Here is a 14,895-nt window from a genome sequence, read left to right as displayed (position 1 = left end):
CAAAATTACAAGTTATATACAGATTAAAATAAATTCCATCAGGAAAAGAATTCTTTTATTATTTTCAGTTGCCCCCTGTGACAATAATTTAAAGGCCAAGTGCCTGGGCAGTGCTGTGCTGCTGCTGCTGCTGCAGTTAGGAAGGGATGGGATGGGACAGGACTGGACAGGATGGCACAGGGCCATCTCTCCCTAAAGTCAGGCTTCCTCTGACAGTGTTGGCTCTTGGGCTTCATCTGCCCAGGAGCTTTGTGCAAAGAGACAAAGGGGCCGGGCTCAAGGGCTCTGGGACCCTTGGCCAGGGCGATGATGCTGGAGTGGTGACATTGGAGTGGTGGCATTCCCCACCTGCTGCAGGTGGCAGCCAAGGCTTTCCCGTAACTCCATGCTCATTACCAAGCCAGGAGCCAGCTGCTTTTCTTGTCTCCATTCCCTTCCCAGCTCCTGGCTATGACTAGAATATAACTCGAGGACACTCCAATAGGGACTTGTATTAACCGGATTGCATGAGCACTTTGTCTCCATCCACACAGTATCTTTGATTGCTACTCTTGATTAAGCTTCCTTTTTAGTGGAATAGGTGACATGGGCAGCTCCATGGGCTGACAAATTCCTGGCATGATGAACAGGCTCCTTGCCCCCAAGAAACTTGTCCAGCGCAGCCTGTGCTGTGGGTGAGAAGGCACCAGCTCTGTAAGTGCTGGAGCCCAACGTGTTCTCTCATGGTAAGTGGTTATTTACAGTAAAACATCAAATGCAAATTAAAAAAACAACTCACGTGAGGCAGTGCATCCACAGGAGGCCCAATCTCAGGAGAGCCAGGCACGGTGAGCCATCAGTCCTGACAATGCTGTGGTGCAGCTTCCCATAAATATTGGTGCATAAATACCTCACCTGGACCACAATTTCAGACCCCTTCCCAAGCCCAGCACCCAGAAGATGAAGGCCAGTAATGTGTCATGAGCTGTCAAAGTCCACTGTCCCCTGACCAGAATTAATCCCTTCTGAACTGGTCCTTCTGGTCTCTGGCTGAAGGCATGTGCTGGTGTTGGCACACGTGTCCTCATGGCCAGCTCACACTGGCACAGGGAACTGGTTATACTGGGCACTCCAGCCTCACTCAGATGACCCCAACAGCAGCAGCTGGGGCTGTCAGGAGATGAGAGCTGCTCATGTGGCTCATAAACGAGTTCCTTAACAGGTCGTTGGCTTCAGGTGGCTACTTGGTCCCACGGAGGGAGCAATCCCAGGAGTAGGACCTAGTGTTCAGCCAGCCAGAGCCCCTCCAGATGTGGTGCTGACCTGGTGGGTGCCAGGGACTGTGTGGCTGGAAGGGAAATGGGACAGGTCAGTCCTCACTGTGGACAACTTGCTGACCCTCTGAGCATGGGTACAGCAAACCACAGGTTCTGCACTGGCGTTCTCCACCAGGCATAGCTGGTGGCTCTCAATGGCACCAGTACTTTACCTTCCCGGCACGTGGGTCCCATGTGGCCATTCAGGCAGAGGCACTGCCCATTCCGAATGTTGCAGTAGGAGCTGCTGGGGGCACACTGGCAGGTCAGGTGGCAGTCAGGCCCGAACTGGGTGGGCCGGCAGTCTGGAGAGGGCACAGAGATGCTCACACTGTTGCCCATGGCAGCAGCCAAGCAGGAATGCTCAGACCTTTCCTGGGATGCAGCAGGAAGAGCTTACAAGTGGAGGCTGGGGGCAGAATAGGGCAAAGAGCTTTTTGCCTTCCCCCTTGTCAGCCTGCTTTTGAGCTCTGGTGACACAGGACATTGGGATATCTAAGGATAACAACATTCTGTTTCATCCTCAGTCTTCTGACCCTGCTGACATAACAACAAGTGCTCTAAAGGCTGAGGGAACATTTGTGTTCAGATCTGGCTACAAAGAGAGGCTGGAGAGGTGAGAGCCACTGTTCAGGTGCCCTCTTGCTCTATGAGGGAACACACAGCAGAAAAAAAGCCCCTTCCATGAGAATTCAGCTCCAACAAAAGGGGATTTGCATCCATTTTAAGATAAGGTTTCAAGCTTACTATCACCCCTATCTCACACAGTCTCCTCCCTCACCTACCCATCTGTAGCTCAGCTCACCTGCAGCACACGCAGGGCCAGTTTTTCCCGGTGGGCACAGGCAGTGCCCCGTGGCCGGGTCACAGGGCACATCACCAGCACAGTCACAGAGCCGCTGGCACCCCTCGCCGTACGTTCCCTCCTTGCAGCCTGTTGGAGAGGTGGGATACAGCAGCTTCGCTTCACGCTTCCGCCTCGGGATGCCGCCGGGAAGCGGGAGGAGGGTGGGCGGTACCTGTGTGACAGCGCTCGCCGCGGAGTCCAGCAGGACACAGGCAGCGGCCGGTGGTCGGGTCACAGCCAGCTCCATGCTCACAGTCGCAGCGCTCCCGGCAACCGACTCCATGGAAACCCGCGGGACAACCTGGGATGGAGGAAGCTCATTAGAGCTCGGATGGGTGGAACTGAGGCTGAGCTGCAGCAGAGCCTCGGTCAGTCCAGCAGAGAGAAGCAGTGAGCCTTTCTCCCCGAGAGAGGCCCGCGGTCACAGAGCAACACGTTCAGCGGTGCAGTGTTCGCTCAGTACTCCACGCCGCTGGGCAGTGGGGACGTGGGTGCCCAGCTGCCTTGGGATGGCACTGCTCAGAAATCACCTCTGCTGCTGCCTGGGAAGAGTTCGCTGTGAACACAAGTGGAAAAGCAAGAGCCCATTCGTGTGTCAGTCCCGTGTCCTGCGGTTCTGCTCTCCAGATGAGATTTAGGGAACCACCCCCTGCCCAAAGCCGAAGGTGTTCCCGCTGCCCCCACTCACTGTGCTCGCACAGGGGCCCGTAGTGCCCCGCGGGGCAGCGGCAGATCCCCGTCCCCGGGTCGCAGGTGCCGTTATTGAGACAGGGGCAGCGGAGCTGGCAGTCGGCACCGTACCTTCCCGGCGGGCATTCTGCAGGGGAGAGGGAGAGGCAGAGCTGCTCGGTGGCCCCACACCTGCACTTCAGAGAGCCGTGATAAGGCTCAGCAGGTGCAGGTGGGATAACACAAACTGCACCTAGTATGGAACAGACCGAGCAAGCTCCACAATTACTGAGGTTGGTGTAGGACGGTGCATCTAGGTCAGGTTTACCTAATTCACAGGATTTCCCTGTCCATCCAGGTGCACATGAACAGGAGCCGTTGGCTGCATCACAGAGCCCACCGTTGTGGCAGGAGCAGGTCTGCTGGCAGCCCACCCCATATCGGTGCTTCTCACAGCCTGTGGGACAAGTGGCAGTAGTGATGGGCATATGGACCATGAGCATAGATCTCAGGGCAAGGAAATCAGTTCCCACTCAGGACCTTTCCCAAAGTCACTCCTGCCTTCAGTGCCTGCTTTTCCAGTGGCACAACCCTACAGCTGATTGTTACCTTGCTCACAGGTGGGACCAGTTCTGCCAGGTGGGCAAACACAGTCTCCAGTGACAGGGTGACAGGTAGCACCAGCCCCACAAGAGCACAGCTCCGCACAGTCCTGGCCATAGCGGCCAGCAGGACATCCTGGAAGGAGGGAAACCTTGGTCACACCAAAGCAGAGCTGGCCACGTGGGAAGCAGAAGAGCTCCCACCAATCACCTACCCCTGAGGAGGCTCCCATGTCTCCCATCCCTCCGGCTGAGTCAGTACTCACCAATGCTGCAGTCAGCGCCTATGTAGCCAGGCAGGCAGTGGCACATCCCAGTGGCAGTGTCACACCGGCCCCCATTCATGCACTGGCATGGCTTCTCACAGTCACGGCCATACCACCCAGGGGAGCACTCTGAGGGGAGAAGAAATAGTGGCCTCTGTGTCTAAAAATATAGGTCAAGGTCCAGACACCCCGGGAAAATCCACCAGGTGTGTTTGTATGGCTGTTTCACCACAGAGGACGCAGAGAGCACTGCTGGGAGCAAGTCTGTGCCAGGCTGGCACTGTCCATGGGGTTCTGATCTGCTTGGTCACACAGAGCAGCTCCAAAGTACCCACAACTCAACTAGCTGCAGGAACTCACACACACACACATGCATCCCTCACAGCACTGGGACTTCAGGATGGAACAACCTACAAAGGGGATGCAGTGGTGACTGGAAGGGACTCACCCAGCTGGCAGGTGGGGCCATGGAAGCCGGGGGCACAGACACAGGCACCAGTGACCGGGTGACATTCCTGGGTGGCTCCAGCACACTGGCAGATCTGAGCACAGCCCTCTCCAAAGGTGCCAGGCAGGCAGGCTGTCAGGAGAGAGGGCACCAAGGTGACTCAGGAGCTATCCCACCCCTCTGTGCAAGGCTTTTTTAAAAAAAACTTTTTATTTTTAGCTACAATTTAGGGAGTCTTTTATGGCAGTAAAAGTTCTCTGCCACCCAAAAAGCAAAAGGACACACATTCAAAAGCTTCCCTGACTCCAAGAAAGACTTGGATTGAAAGTAAAACCAAGTACTTAAAGGCATTAGATGCCTTTTGCTGTGCCAGGCCTACCTGCCCTCGCATTTCCTCAAACTCCACACATGGGCACAGCAAATCCAGCCCTGTCCTCTGGGTGAGGAATGTGCTCACATGCCTCTGTCTCTTCCAGACTTGCTTATACCCACGGGAGCTCATTTTAATACTGATTTATTGCTAATCCTCTGGATAAATACCCAGCTCTGATTTCCCACTTGGCTCCCTCTGCCCTGCTAACATTCCGCAGGCATGCACCCAACTGCCAGACTGGGAGTTGCTCCTTGGCACAGCTTTCACCCATGGGCTGTTTTTTTCTTCCCCTCAGTTTTCTGTAGGAATTGCTTGACCTGTCACGTTCCCAGAACCTGTCAGCACAGCTGTAAGAGGATCACTCCCATCTCCGTACATTTTTCACATCCAGAGCCTGTCAGTCCTGGTGGGCAGCCACACTGGCCGGTGACATGGTGGCAGGGCACTCCCAGGGGACAGGTGCAGTGGCTGGCACAGTTCCTCCCAAAGAAACCTGGCAGGCAGGCTGTGGGAAAACAAACCATGGGATGTGAGCCTTCTGCCTGAATTTTAAGTTATTCTTAATGCCTGAAAGGCATCAGAGCCCCAGGGGCAGCTCCTGCCCCAGGGCCAGCCTATGGTACCAAGCCAGTCCAGCAGTATCTTCTGTCACAGTCTCAAAATGTTTTGCCACAATTTGTAATTCTTATTTAAAAGGAAGTTCCCCTCCTTCCCAGACTCTGCAGCAGTCTCAGTTTCCCTGGGTTTCCCCTGCCCAGAGATGTTTCTCACCTTTCTCACAGCGCCGGCCCCTCCAGCCATGGGGGCAGTCACAAACACCGGTGATGTGGTGGCATGAGACACTGTCCCCACAGTCACAGAGCTCCTCACAGCGTGCTCCAAACCACCCCTCTGGACAAGCTTAAGGCATGAAAACAGAGAAGAGAGGACAAGTTGTACCAAAAAAAAAGTGACATGGGGGCTTTTTGATAGCAGTTTCTGTAGGCACACACCTCACTGGTGTCTGTCCCTGTATGCTCATGCAGGCAGCTTGAAATACAGCCTTGGACAAGGACAAGACTAGCTGAGTTTTTAAAGAAAAAAGATATAATTTCTGCATTTTTGGTGGGTTTTTTCATTAATTTATATTGAAGGAAATCAAGCAAGTGCTTAACACTGCCTGTTGCAGAGGGACCTTGCTGCTGGGGGCTGTAGGTGTGGGGTTCTGGAAGCGTGTAATGATGCTGGGAGGGGACACTGTGCCCTGGGATGTAGTGGAATCCAGTGAGGCAATGTGTGGTCAAGCCTCAGCTGCCAGACAAGCTGTTTACAGCCTCCTGAAGGGAAAAACATTCCCAGCAGGAAACCTGAGAGCGGCTGGTGGCAGCTCCCTTGTGCCAGACTTCAGCTGGCAAGTGCTGGAACTGGACTTTACACCCGGATATAAAGATGTGCTGGGAGGTGTCATGATCCCTGAAAGAGAAGCTTCTCTTTTTTTTCTTAGTGTGCTGATACGTGATGAAGTTCCTGCCTCTGCTTTGAAGGCCAAGAGCCTTTTCAACACTTCCTCATTGGAAGGGGATTGCCAGGGTGTGTTTCTAAGGATAAAGCAAACACAGGAGCCACTAAGGGACGGATGTAATGATTTACTGGGGCTTGGGACTGAAGACAGGCCCTGAGGGTCAGTGTGATACAGGCACACGTAAAAGGAAGAATGGAAAGGAAACAATACTTTGTTACCCTTAAAATAAATGGGACAGAGGAAGATCCTCACTTGGCATATGGGTTTCACCATGCACAATTGGTGCCCAGCCTTCAATCCTGCTTTGCACCAATGCCTGGGGGTCTGTGCCTTTGGAAACCCTCTCCCACCTGAACCATCACAAGTTGCTGTGCAGCCTCTGTGTGTGCACCACCACTTTCAGGACAGCCCTCTGAGTAAAGGAACTAGATGGGGTTGGAACTGGATGATCTTTAAGGTCCCTTCCAACCCAAGCCATTCTGTGATTCTGTGGAAGGAGAAAGCACAGCAGTGGGCAAAACCAAGGCACAGCCAAAATCACGGCACTTACCAGCTCTCTGACAAGCTGAAATTTTAATTTTATGTCATTGCTTAAACCCCCCCAGCCCCTCTTTGGGCAGCACTGGGTGCTGACAAAGCCATCAATGCCCATGGTCAGACCTGCCATGCCCCACTTACGGCTCTCGCACTTCTTGCCCGTCCATCCAGGCTGGCAGAGGCAGTGCCCCGTCTGGTGGTCACAGAGCCCCCCATGGTGGCACTCGCAGCGCTCCTGGCAGTCAGCCCCATGTTGCCCCTGGGCACAGGCTGGCAGGGGAACAGAGTGAGACACTGTCCTGGTACCCATTATCCCAGCTCCCACCATTCCTCCACCCACCATTCCAGCACCCACTACCCCACCCACAAGGAAAGAACCATGCACCACCAGCCCCTTGCACACCGCCACCAGCCCTCAGAGCAAAACCAGTCCAAGCCAGGACACTTTCCCCCAGAGCTGATTAGTCCTGGCTGTTTCCTCACCCAGCTCACAGGCCAGCCCTGTCCAGCCTGCGGGGCAAGCGCAGATCCCCGTGGCTGGGTCACACATGCCACCGTTCTGGCAGAGGCAGCGCTGGTGGCAGTTCTTCCCATAGGAACCCACTGGGCAGGCTGAGGGAAAAGCAGGACAAACATTCCAGGTCACAGCACAGCTCAAGGCAGGCACTACACTGCAGCAGCTGCCAGAGCCATGAGTGGATAGCCTGTTATAGATCAACACTGTTATTGCTGCAATGAGAGAAGCCCACAACCCCCCGCCAAGGCTGCTCAGCTGCCCACAAAATGACATTTGGTATTTCACCTGCTCAGGTAAGAGGCAGTGGCATTCCACCCCAGGAAAGGCATTCCACTCAGCCTAGGGAATGGCATTCCTACACAGGTTGGCTGGGGAAGAGGCTGGGTTGGGAAGCATTACCTTGCTGGCACGTGGGTCCTGTCCACCCGGCAGCACAGAGGCAGCGGCCGCTGATGTGGCTGCAGGTGGCGTTATTGAAGCAGTGGCAGGTTTGGCTGCAGTTCTGGCCGTACTTGTTCTCCTGGCACGCTGAGGGGGAGCAGAGCAGGCAGGACTGTGAGGCAGCAGGTGGGAACTACAGCAGCCAAGATTCTACCAACCATCCCAGAGGCTGGGAGAGGACCCAAGGGTGGTGCATGGCTGCAGTGGGAGGTGGTTTTATGGTCTATAGGGAAACAATGTATCCTATGGGTACTGACATCCAAACACAGACACTGTTATCATCAGTGTTACATCCTTTTAGCTATTTCAAAGCAGTTTTGCTGGATGCTCAAGCCCTTATTGCAGCCAACCACAATGTGCTCAGCCAGAGCCTGCCAGTCTGAATCCAAGTACTTCTCTGCTATGCAAAATGAGATTCTATTCAGAGAAAATCACAAATGGGAGAAGGACACCCAAACCTCTGGTTCCTACGACCTGGCAGCAAAGAGATAGCACTGGCTCCAGAGTGCCGTGTGAAGCTGCTCTGTCCCTGCCTCTCTCCATCTCACCCCAGTACTCCGGAGTGCCTGTGGAGGGCAGCTCTGACTCTCTCCACCCCATGCCAGCACAGAGGGTGGGTGCCAGCCACAAACACCCACCCTGTCCACAGCGGGGGCCAGTCCAGCCGGGGGGACACTGGCACTGGCCTGTCACAGGGTCACACTGGGCACCGTTCAAGCAGTCACAAGCTTGCCGACAATCCAGTCCATAAAATCCATCGGGACAGGCTGTGGAAAACAAAGGAGAATTCCCACAAAATGACTATTCAGAGCTGGAAACCCCAGCAGGAAAGATGGCTCTTGGTTGTCTTTTTGGCTGCTATAAGGCTGCACTACTGTGACAGCCACTGTGAAGGGCTCCTTCCTGGCAGGGGAGCAGATATTGGATGTATGTCCACTCTGGACATTCCAGGTACAGGAGAGAGCTGTACAGGTGAATTAGGAGAGTAATGCCATGAGGTAGCTGCACATGCACTGCATCCCCTCTTTCATCACATTTTGTTAGTCTCTTTTTTTTTCCCTTTGCATTTTCCCTCCAGAACTAAAACCAGAGACAGCAGCTTGTGGACATGCAGTTCACCCCATGACCATCCTGAGGGATTCTTTTTGCTGTAACAGGATAATAAAGGCAGACAGGGAGCACAAACCCTATGGGATGGAGCCATGGTCCCTGCTCCTCAGGTGCAGGTACTCACCATGCTCACAGAATGTTCCTCGCCAGCCTGGGCTGCATGTACAGGCCCCGCTGACATGGTCACAGGATGCCCCATTGTCACACTGACACTGATGCCGACAGCTCAGCCCAAACCATCCCTCTGGGCACTCTGGAAAGCAGAAGGAAATGAAACTGAGGAGCCTGTCCTTCCTAGGGTCCCAGGGAAGCCATGCTATGGCAAGGAATCAGTTTCTGAACGGAGTAAGAGTATCTGGAAGCTGCTTTTTTATAATGACCAGTGGGTTCTACCCTGCTCCTTACCCACATCACCCCACCACCCTCAGGGCGGAATCAGTCTGGCATCAAGACTGGGACAGCATCACAGCCAGGGCAAGGGGACTGGATTGGACTGATGCCTTTCCCTCAACCACACATCTGCAGCATCTGGATGTGTGTAAAGGCACACGGAGCACCCCACAGCACTCACTCTTCTCACAGTGGCTGCCCATGTACCCAGCTTCACAGAGGCACTGCCCCGTCTCGGCGCTGCAGCTGCCATCGCTGTTGCTGCAGTTGCAGGCGTGGGCACAGTCTGGGCCCCAGCGCCCCACATCACAGGCTGAAACACAGGAGGAACACCCCATCACTGTGTGTTCCCCACCTGCTCAGCCTCTACAGAGAGCACAGCATAGGCACAGCACTGCCTTAGGCACAGGAACAAACACAGATGGAGGTCCCCAGAGAGCCCAGAGTGACAGTGACAGCTGGACAGAGTGAAAGGATTTCAGAGAGATTTCCCTGGCAGAGGCACAGCACAAGGATGAGAATGGAGCAATGACAGTGTAGATTGGCACAACAGGCCAGTGTAGTCCAGGAGTGATTCCGTACCTCTCTGACAGTTGTGCCCCATCCAGCCAGATGGGCAGCTGCATGTCCCCGTCACTGGATGACAATGTCCCTCATTCCCACAGCTGCAGCTCAGCTGGCAGTTGAGGCCAAACCAGCCTGGCGGACACACTGCCAAGGAAAACAGGGACTGACTGCAGAGGGCTGTTGGAACCCCACCCTGACAGACCTGAGGGCACTGCAGTGCTTGGGCAGAGCCACAGGCATTGACACAGCACTGGCACTCTGAGCATGGGTGCTCAGCTCTGGGCAGAACTGGACAGGGGACTCAGCACTGTGCCTCACTTTCTGCTGATGTAGAAAGTACTACCACAGAGATGGGACTAGAGGGACTTTAAGGGAAGACCCCAGCCCGTGCCCTAAAGAGTAGGCAACAAAAATGTGCACAGTGGCCAGCCTGCTCTGTTGAGCACAGCAGTGCCTGGTCGATCGCTGGGTGCTCTGCTCACTGGAGCAAGTGCTCCAGGTCAACAGAAATAACCCTCATTCTAGTTGGAGATGGACATTCCAGCTGAGGGACCTCCACACTCACCATCTTGGCAGCGCTGGCCGGTGTAGCCAGGCAGGCACACACAGGCTCCTGTGGTGGGGTCACAGGTGGCATTGTTGGTGCAGTCAGGGCAGATCTCCTGGCATCCTGGTCCCCAATGACCCTCAGGGCAGGCTGGAGCACGGACAGAGAGAGAGGACACACATCACTGGGATCAGAGCCAAGGTGGGAGAGGGAAAAGTCTGGTTTTTGGGGATTCCTCTCTCCTTCATGCAAGACATGGACTTCTGTTCAGCAAGACGTGGCTACCAGCAAGCACAGCATGGCTTTGCTTGTTCCACAAACACTGTGTGAGCCTTGCTAAGTGCTATTCTGAGCTCACTCCAGGACTTTCATGCCAATTTTGGATTTTCATCCACTCTTGGGGAGCTCCAAGGGCTCCTCACTGGGAAATGGTGTTGCTGGCACAGGGACCCTGGAGCTGCCATCACACCATGGACAGCACATTAGTCAGTCCTCTCAGACCCTCTGTGAGTTGCAAAGGAGAAGCAAAAGGCTAAGAACTGCTAAAATCAGGGCAAGAATCCTTCTCCAACTGCTCCTAAGCTGCTCCAGGGCCTGGAAAAAAAGGCAGCTTGAAATGTATGGTAAGCACTGTGCTTGTGTGGTTTTACTGCTCAGCCAAACTCTTAGGAGCAGGACATCTATATGGGACTAATACCTTCCAGCTGCTGTAATACTGTATAATCATGAAAAAGCTTTTAATTTTGGATTCTCTAGTTTTCCAGCAGTTAAGGAGTAATCTAGTGAAGGCAATTAAAAACATGCTTTGGTAAAGAAAGGTTCCTCTCCTATGTTAAGGAGCAACTGAAAATACCTTCATCTTTTTCATCATGTATGTTTACTTGTGCTTCCCTCAGCTTGGACAGCAGAGTAGAGCTGGCTCAGGCTGTTGTTTAAAACTTAGCATCAAAAGCTGCACTTTTTCTCATTTTCCACAAAGATTATTCTAATTGCACTGCATGCTTTTAAAATGAATTTTAGCAAAAGAAAAATAACAGCTCTACACCTGAATCCCTCCCTCAGCACGTCTGCTCTGCTCACCTTGGCCGCAGTCATGTCCCATCCAGCCGGGCGGGCAGTGGCACTGCCCCGTGCTCCGGTCACAGGGAGCTCCACCACAGGCACAGGGCCACCGGCAGCCTGCCCCGAACGTTCCCTCTGGGCACTCTGCAGGGAGAGCAGCAGGGTGAGAACTGACCCCTCCCTGAGATGCCCAAGAGGTTTTTACCAACCCAAAAAGACAGCCTAAAGGAGCCTCCAGGTCTGTGGGGAAAAGCCCAGCTGTGAGAAGTTCCCACGCTGCCAGAGAGGACTGTGCTTATGATTTATGGGCATGGTGATGTTCAGTCAAAGATTAGACTTGATGATCTTGGAGGTCTTTTCCAATCTTAATGATTCTGTGAGCCACACTAGTCCATGTCCAGCATTGCCAGCACCGCCCTAGTTTGTCTAATACTTTTCTCTTGTTGCCTGTATTTTCTACAAGTATTTCTTCATACAAGAGTGACCACTCACATGCCCAACAGCTGAAGCCAAACTCATCTTCAATCTATGGACACGGACTCTGTAGAATAACAACTGCCCAAGGCACTCTGCTGTCTCTGGCCTGGACTGCAGAACACAGGTTGAGGGAGCCTCACACTGAACCACTCTTAGCTTTTATAAGATGCTGTGAGGATTTTTGCCTCACTGGCTGAATGCCTACAGGATCTGGATGCCTTGAGTTTAAGAAGCAGCCAGGTTTGCAGTAGGACATCGATGTAAGGGAATAAAGGAGCATCCTCATCCATGGGAGGAATATGCACTTCCTTCTCACTTGTGCCCTGTGACACAATTGAGCAGCCAGGCAATGACGCGCTGGCTGAGGGCTTCAGACCCAAAGATCCTTAAATCCTCTCTGAGTCTCCCCTAAGAGCTCCACACTCACCAAAGCCAATGTTCTGTAAGGCTTCGGCAGAGGCGAACACATCGGCACTCACAAACCACGGAGGAAACGCACACCAGCGCCTTCATTTCCAGGGACACAGTGGAGTTTTTGTTATTCCTCCTCTTAGCTAATTGATGGCAGATGTTTGTCTTCACCCTTTAATAATTTCCAGATCCGAACAACAGCCAAGAGCCTACTATTTCTATACAAATATTTGTGTTATTTCCTGTGACTCCCCCCTACAGGCTTTAGCTCCTTTCTTACCCTTTTTAAAAATATCCCAAGCGCGAGTGCCTGGCCCGCCAAGGCGCCAGGGGATCTGGGGACTCCAGGGGCTCCAGTGTCCCACTATGGGTGGCTCAGGGCTGCCAGACCCTGTCAGGGGCACAGCCCTGCAGGAGCTGCTCCCATCTCTCCACCTAGGGAGCTCTGGTAGCACTTCACTGGAATTTCTGTGACTGACTGCAGGTCTTATGCCGACCAACAGCCCATATTCTCTTAGAGGTGAGGCTCTGCACCATGACCCTATAATGGCAGATTAATGAGGTTCATAGCTGTAACTTCTGGGCTGGGCTGATGGAGTGTTTGGCTAAACATCAATTAGTGCAGAAACTCCCAGGATGCTCAAATCCAAATCCAGATGTCAGCCACTGCCAGTCTCTCCCTGCAGTGTCTTCTCCTACTGCAATTTGTCTTCAAGTGTGGACTTCAAGAGTCCAACTTTTTGCATTGTCTGTGGGACCCAACCAGCTGAAGTGGACTCAAGAGGATCCAGCCTCATAAGAGTAGGAGGAGGTTGATTTTTCAATCTCTGCTCCTCTCTGCAGTTGGCAGAAGTCATTATTTTCCAAGCACCGTGTTCATGTTTTGTAATCACCTCGTGCCAATGACTCACTGCCTTTAGGTTCACTCAAAGCACCTTTGTCTGAACAAAGTCAAGGAATCTGACACCCTAACCACCCAGAGGATCTTGAAATCTGCACCCTCAGAGTCAGAGTGTTGGACACTGTCAAACAACACAGAGTTGGGCAGTTCAGTCACCATCCCGTCAACTGGCCCTTCATGTGAAGAACAAAAAACTGCTCTGGCAGGTTCATAAAGAGGCAGAAGTTTAAATCCTAACGTAAATTAAATGTAAAACCCTCTTTTGCACTTGCAGATAAAACAGAGTTTCAATATGGAATAGAGAACGGAGCATAAAATGTGATAGTGTTGTGCTGGGCACAGACTGCCTGGAAGGGAAAAGACATCAAGGGCAGGGAAAGATAATTAGAACACTATCACCTTCATCTATCAACACAGAGAAGTCCAAATGGCAGAATGAAGTGAGATTTCATTCTCCTTTTCTGAATCAGGCTCATTTTGCATGAGGAATCCTGTTCCCCTGCTTTAAGGAGATGGCAGTGTCTCCCAGAGACCTGCGGATGGTGGCTCTCATGTCCGCTGAAGCCTCAGACTGACACTCATCAGACCATCTGTTATGGACTGGGGCTCTCCAGGGATTCTGGAAGTATTTTTTGTTGTGTTGTGAAGAAAAAGTGTGAGGAAGAATGGTGAATTTCCAGCACATGCAGAGCTGCCCCACACAGTCCCACCTTACCTTGGTCACAGTTGTCTCCATGGTACCCTCGAGGACACTGTTTCTGGCACTCTCCAGTGACAGGGTCACAGGACACTCCTGGAGAGCAGCTACACTTCTTCTTGCAGCCATCCCCATAATAGCCAGGATCACAGCCTGTGAACAGCCACAATTCAAGAGAAAGATCTGAAGTTACTCCTTGCCCCTGGCAGAGCTGCAGCCCCGCTCATGTTCCTCTTGAACAACCTCTCGATCTCCACCACCCACAGTTACAGATGTCCCCACCCACCACACAGGTCCTGAGATGACCTGAACATGACCAAGCCTGAGCAAGCTGTGCTCCTAAGTGAACAAGAGGTGAGACTGTCTGCAATGGTGAAAAGTAATGTGGAGAAAAGAGGCTGCAGGAAAGGGGGATGCTACAGGGAACTCACTGGTCTCGCAGAGCTTGCCACGGTAGCCGGGTTTGCAGTGGCAGGAGCCATCCCTCCTGTCACAGTCCTGTGTGTTGGGCTGCACACACTGACACTCCTCTGAGCACCCAGCGCCGAACGCCCACTTTGGGCAGGCTGGAGGAGAGGGAAAAGCTGGTCAGTGACCCAGGGCCAGGCACAGAAACTGCCTCCCAGTGCTGGCCCTTCCCAGGGATGGTGCCCAGGAAGGCTGGAATCCAAGAATAACAAGGGAGAGGACAAGCATACCCAAGTGGCAGTACCGGCCATACAAGCCAGGATCACACAGACAGGCTCCATAAATCCGATGGCAACGACCTCGGTTGGCACAGTTGCACTTTTTCCTGCACTGTTTCCCAAAAAATCCTTTAGGGCACCCTAGTAAGAGAGAGAGATTTCCTGCAAAGATGAGCCAATTTCATCTGGACATTTGATTTCCAGCAGAAAAATATACCACAACCAGAGCTGTGTGAGGCCAGGGATGCACCAGGGGTGCAGTCAGGGTGAAAGCCACTGGATTCCCTGTATCAGCTCAAAATCAGCTGGCTCTGTGCAGTGTCACATGGGATGTCACTTGCTGCCACTCTCTGCAGTACCTTGAGGGTACCCATCAGCTCTGCACTCACTGGGACCAGTAAATTTCCTTGCTGGGATAGAAATAACCCTCCCACAGGGCTCAAAGGGGTCAAGGCTTTTCTGTGTGAGAAAGTAACACATAAGGATGCTCCTATTGATAAGCCACAGTGATATTTGCACTATTAAGGGAATAAAATTATTATTTTTTCTCT

General features: G+C 52.9%; 1 protein-coding gene across 1 annotated transcript in view; it reads right to left on the bottom strand.

Moving 5' to 3' along the window:
- Positions 1–574: 574 nt before the first annotated feature.
- The window catches only part of MEGF6 (multiple EGF like domains 6), a 35,098-nt gene continuing 20,777 nt past the window's right edge, over positions 575–14,895 (bottom strand). The window contains exons 12-34 of the mRNA XM_071575553.1: positions 14,357–14,485; positions 14,090–14,224; positions 13,677–13,811; positions 11,191–11,316; positions 10,129–10,260; positions 9,579–9,707; positions 9,178–9,309; positions 8,731–8,859; positions 8,135–8,263; positions 7,455–7,583; positions 7,022–7,150; positions 6,680–6,808; positions 5,272–5,400; positions 4,877–5,005; positions 4,128–4,259; positions 3,680–3,808; positions 3,421–3,549; positions 3,140–3,268; positions 2,831–2,959; positions 2,315–2,443; positions 2,101–2,229; positions 1,469–1,600; positions 575–1,327 (exon numbers count right to left, since the gene is read on the bottom strand). Of these exons, the coding sequence (XP_071431654.1) occupies positions 1,260–1,327; positions 1,469–1,600; positions 2,101–2,229; positions 2,315–2,443; positions 2,831–2,959; positions 3,140–3,268; positions 3,421–3,549; positions 3,680–3,808; positions 4,128–4,259; positions 4,877–5,005; positions 5,272–5,400; positions 6,680–6,808; positions 7,022–7,150; positions 7,455–7,583; positions 8,135–8,263; positions 8,731–8,859; positions 9,178–9,309; positions 9,579–9,707; positions 10,129–10,260; positions 11,191–11,316; positions 13,677–13,811; positions 14,090–14,224; positions 14,357–14,485 (2,927 nt within the window). The 3' untranslated portion in view covers positions 575–1,259. The remainder of the gene's footprint in view (positions 1,328–1,468; positions 1,601–2,100; positions 2,230–2,314; positions 2,444–2,830; positions 2,960–3,139; positions 3,269–3,420; positions 3,550–3,679; positions 3,809–4,127; positions 4,260–4,876; positions 5,006–5,271; positions 5,401–6,679; positions 6,809–7,021; positions 7,151–7,454; positions 7,584–8,134; positions 8,264–8,730; positions 8,860–9,177; positions 9,310–9,578; positions 9,708–10,128; positions 10,261–11,190; positions 11,317–13,676; positions 13,812–14,089; positions 14,225–14,356; positions 14,486–14,895) is intronic.

Source organism: Pithys albifrons, chromosome 22, assembly GCF_047495875.1.
Source record: "Pithys albifrons albifrons isolate INPA30051 chromosome 22, PitAlb_v1, whole genome shotgun sequence".
NCBI lineage: Eukaryota > Metazoa > Chordata > Aves > Passeriformes > Thamnophilidae > Pithys > Pithys albifrons.
The sequence above is the reverse complement of the archived record's forward strand: the minus strand, read 5'-3'. Positions and strand labels throughout refer to the sequence as shown.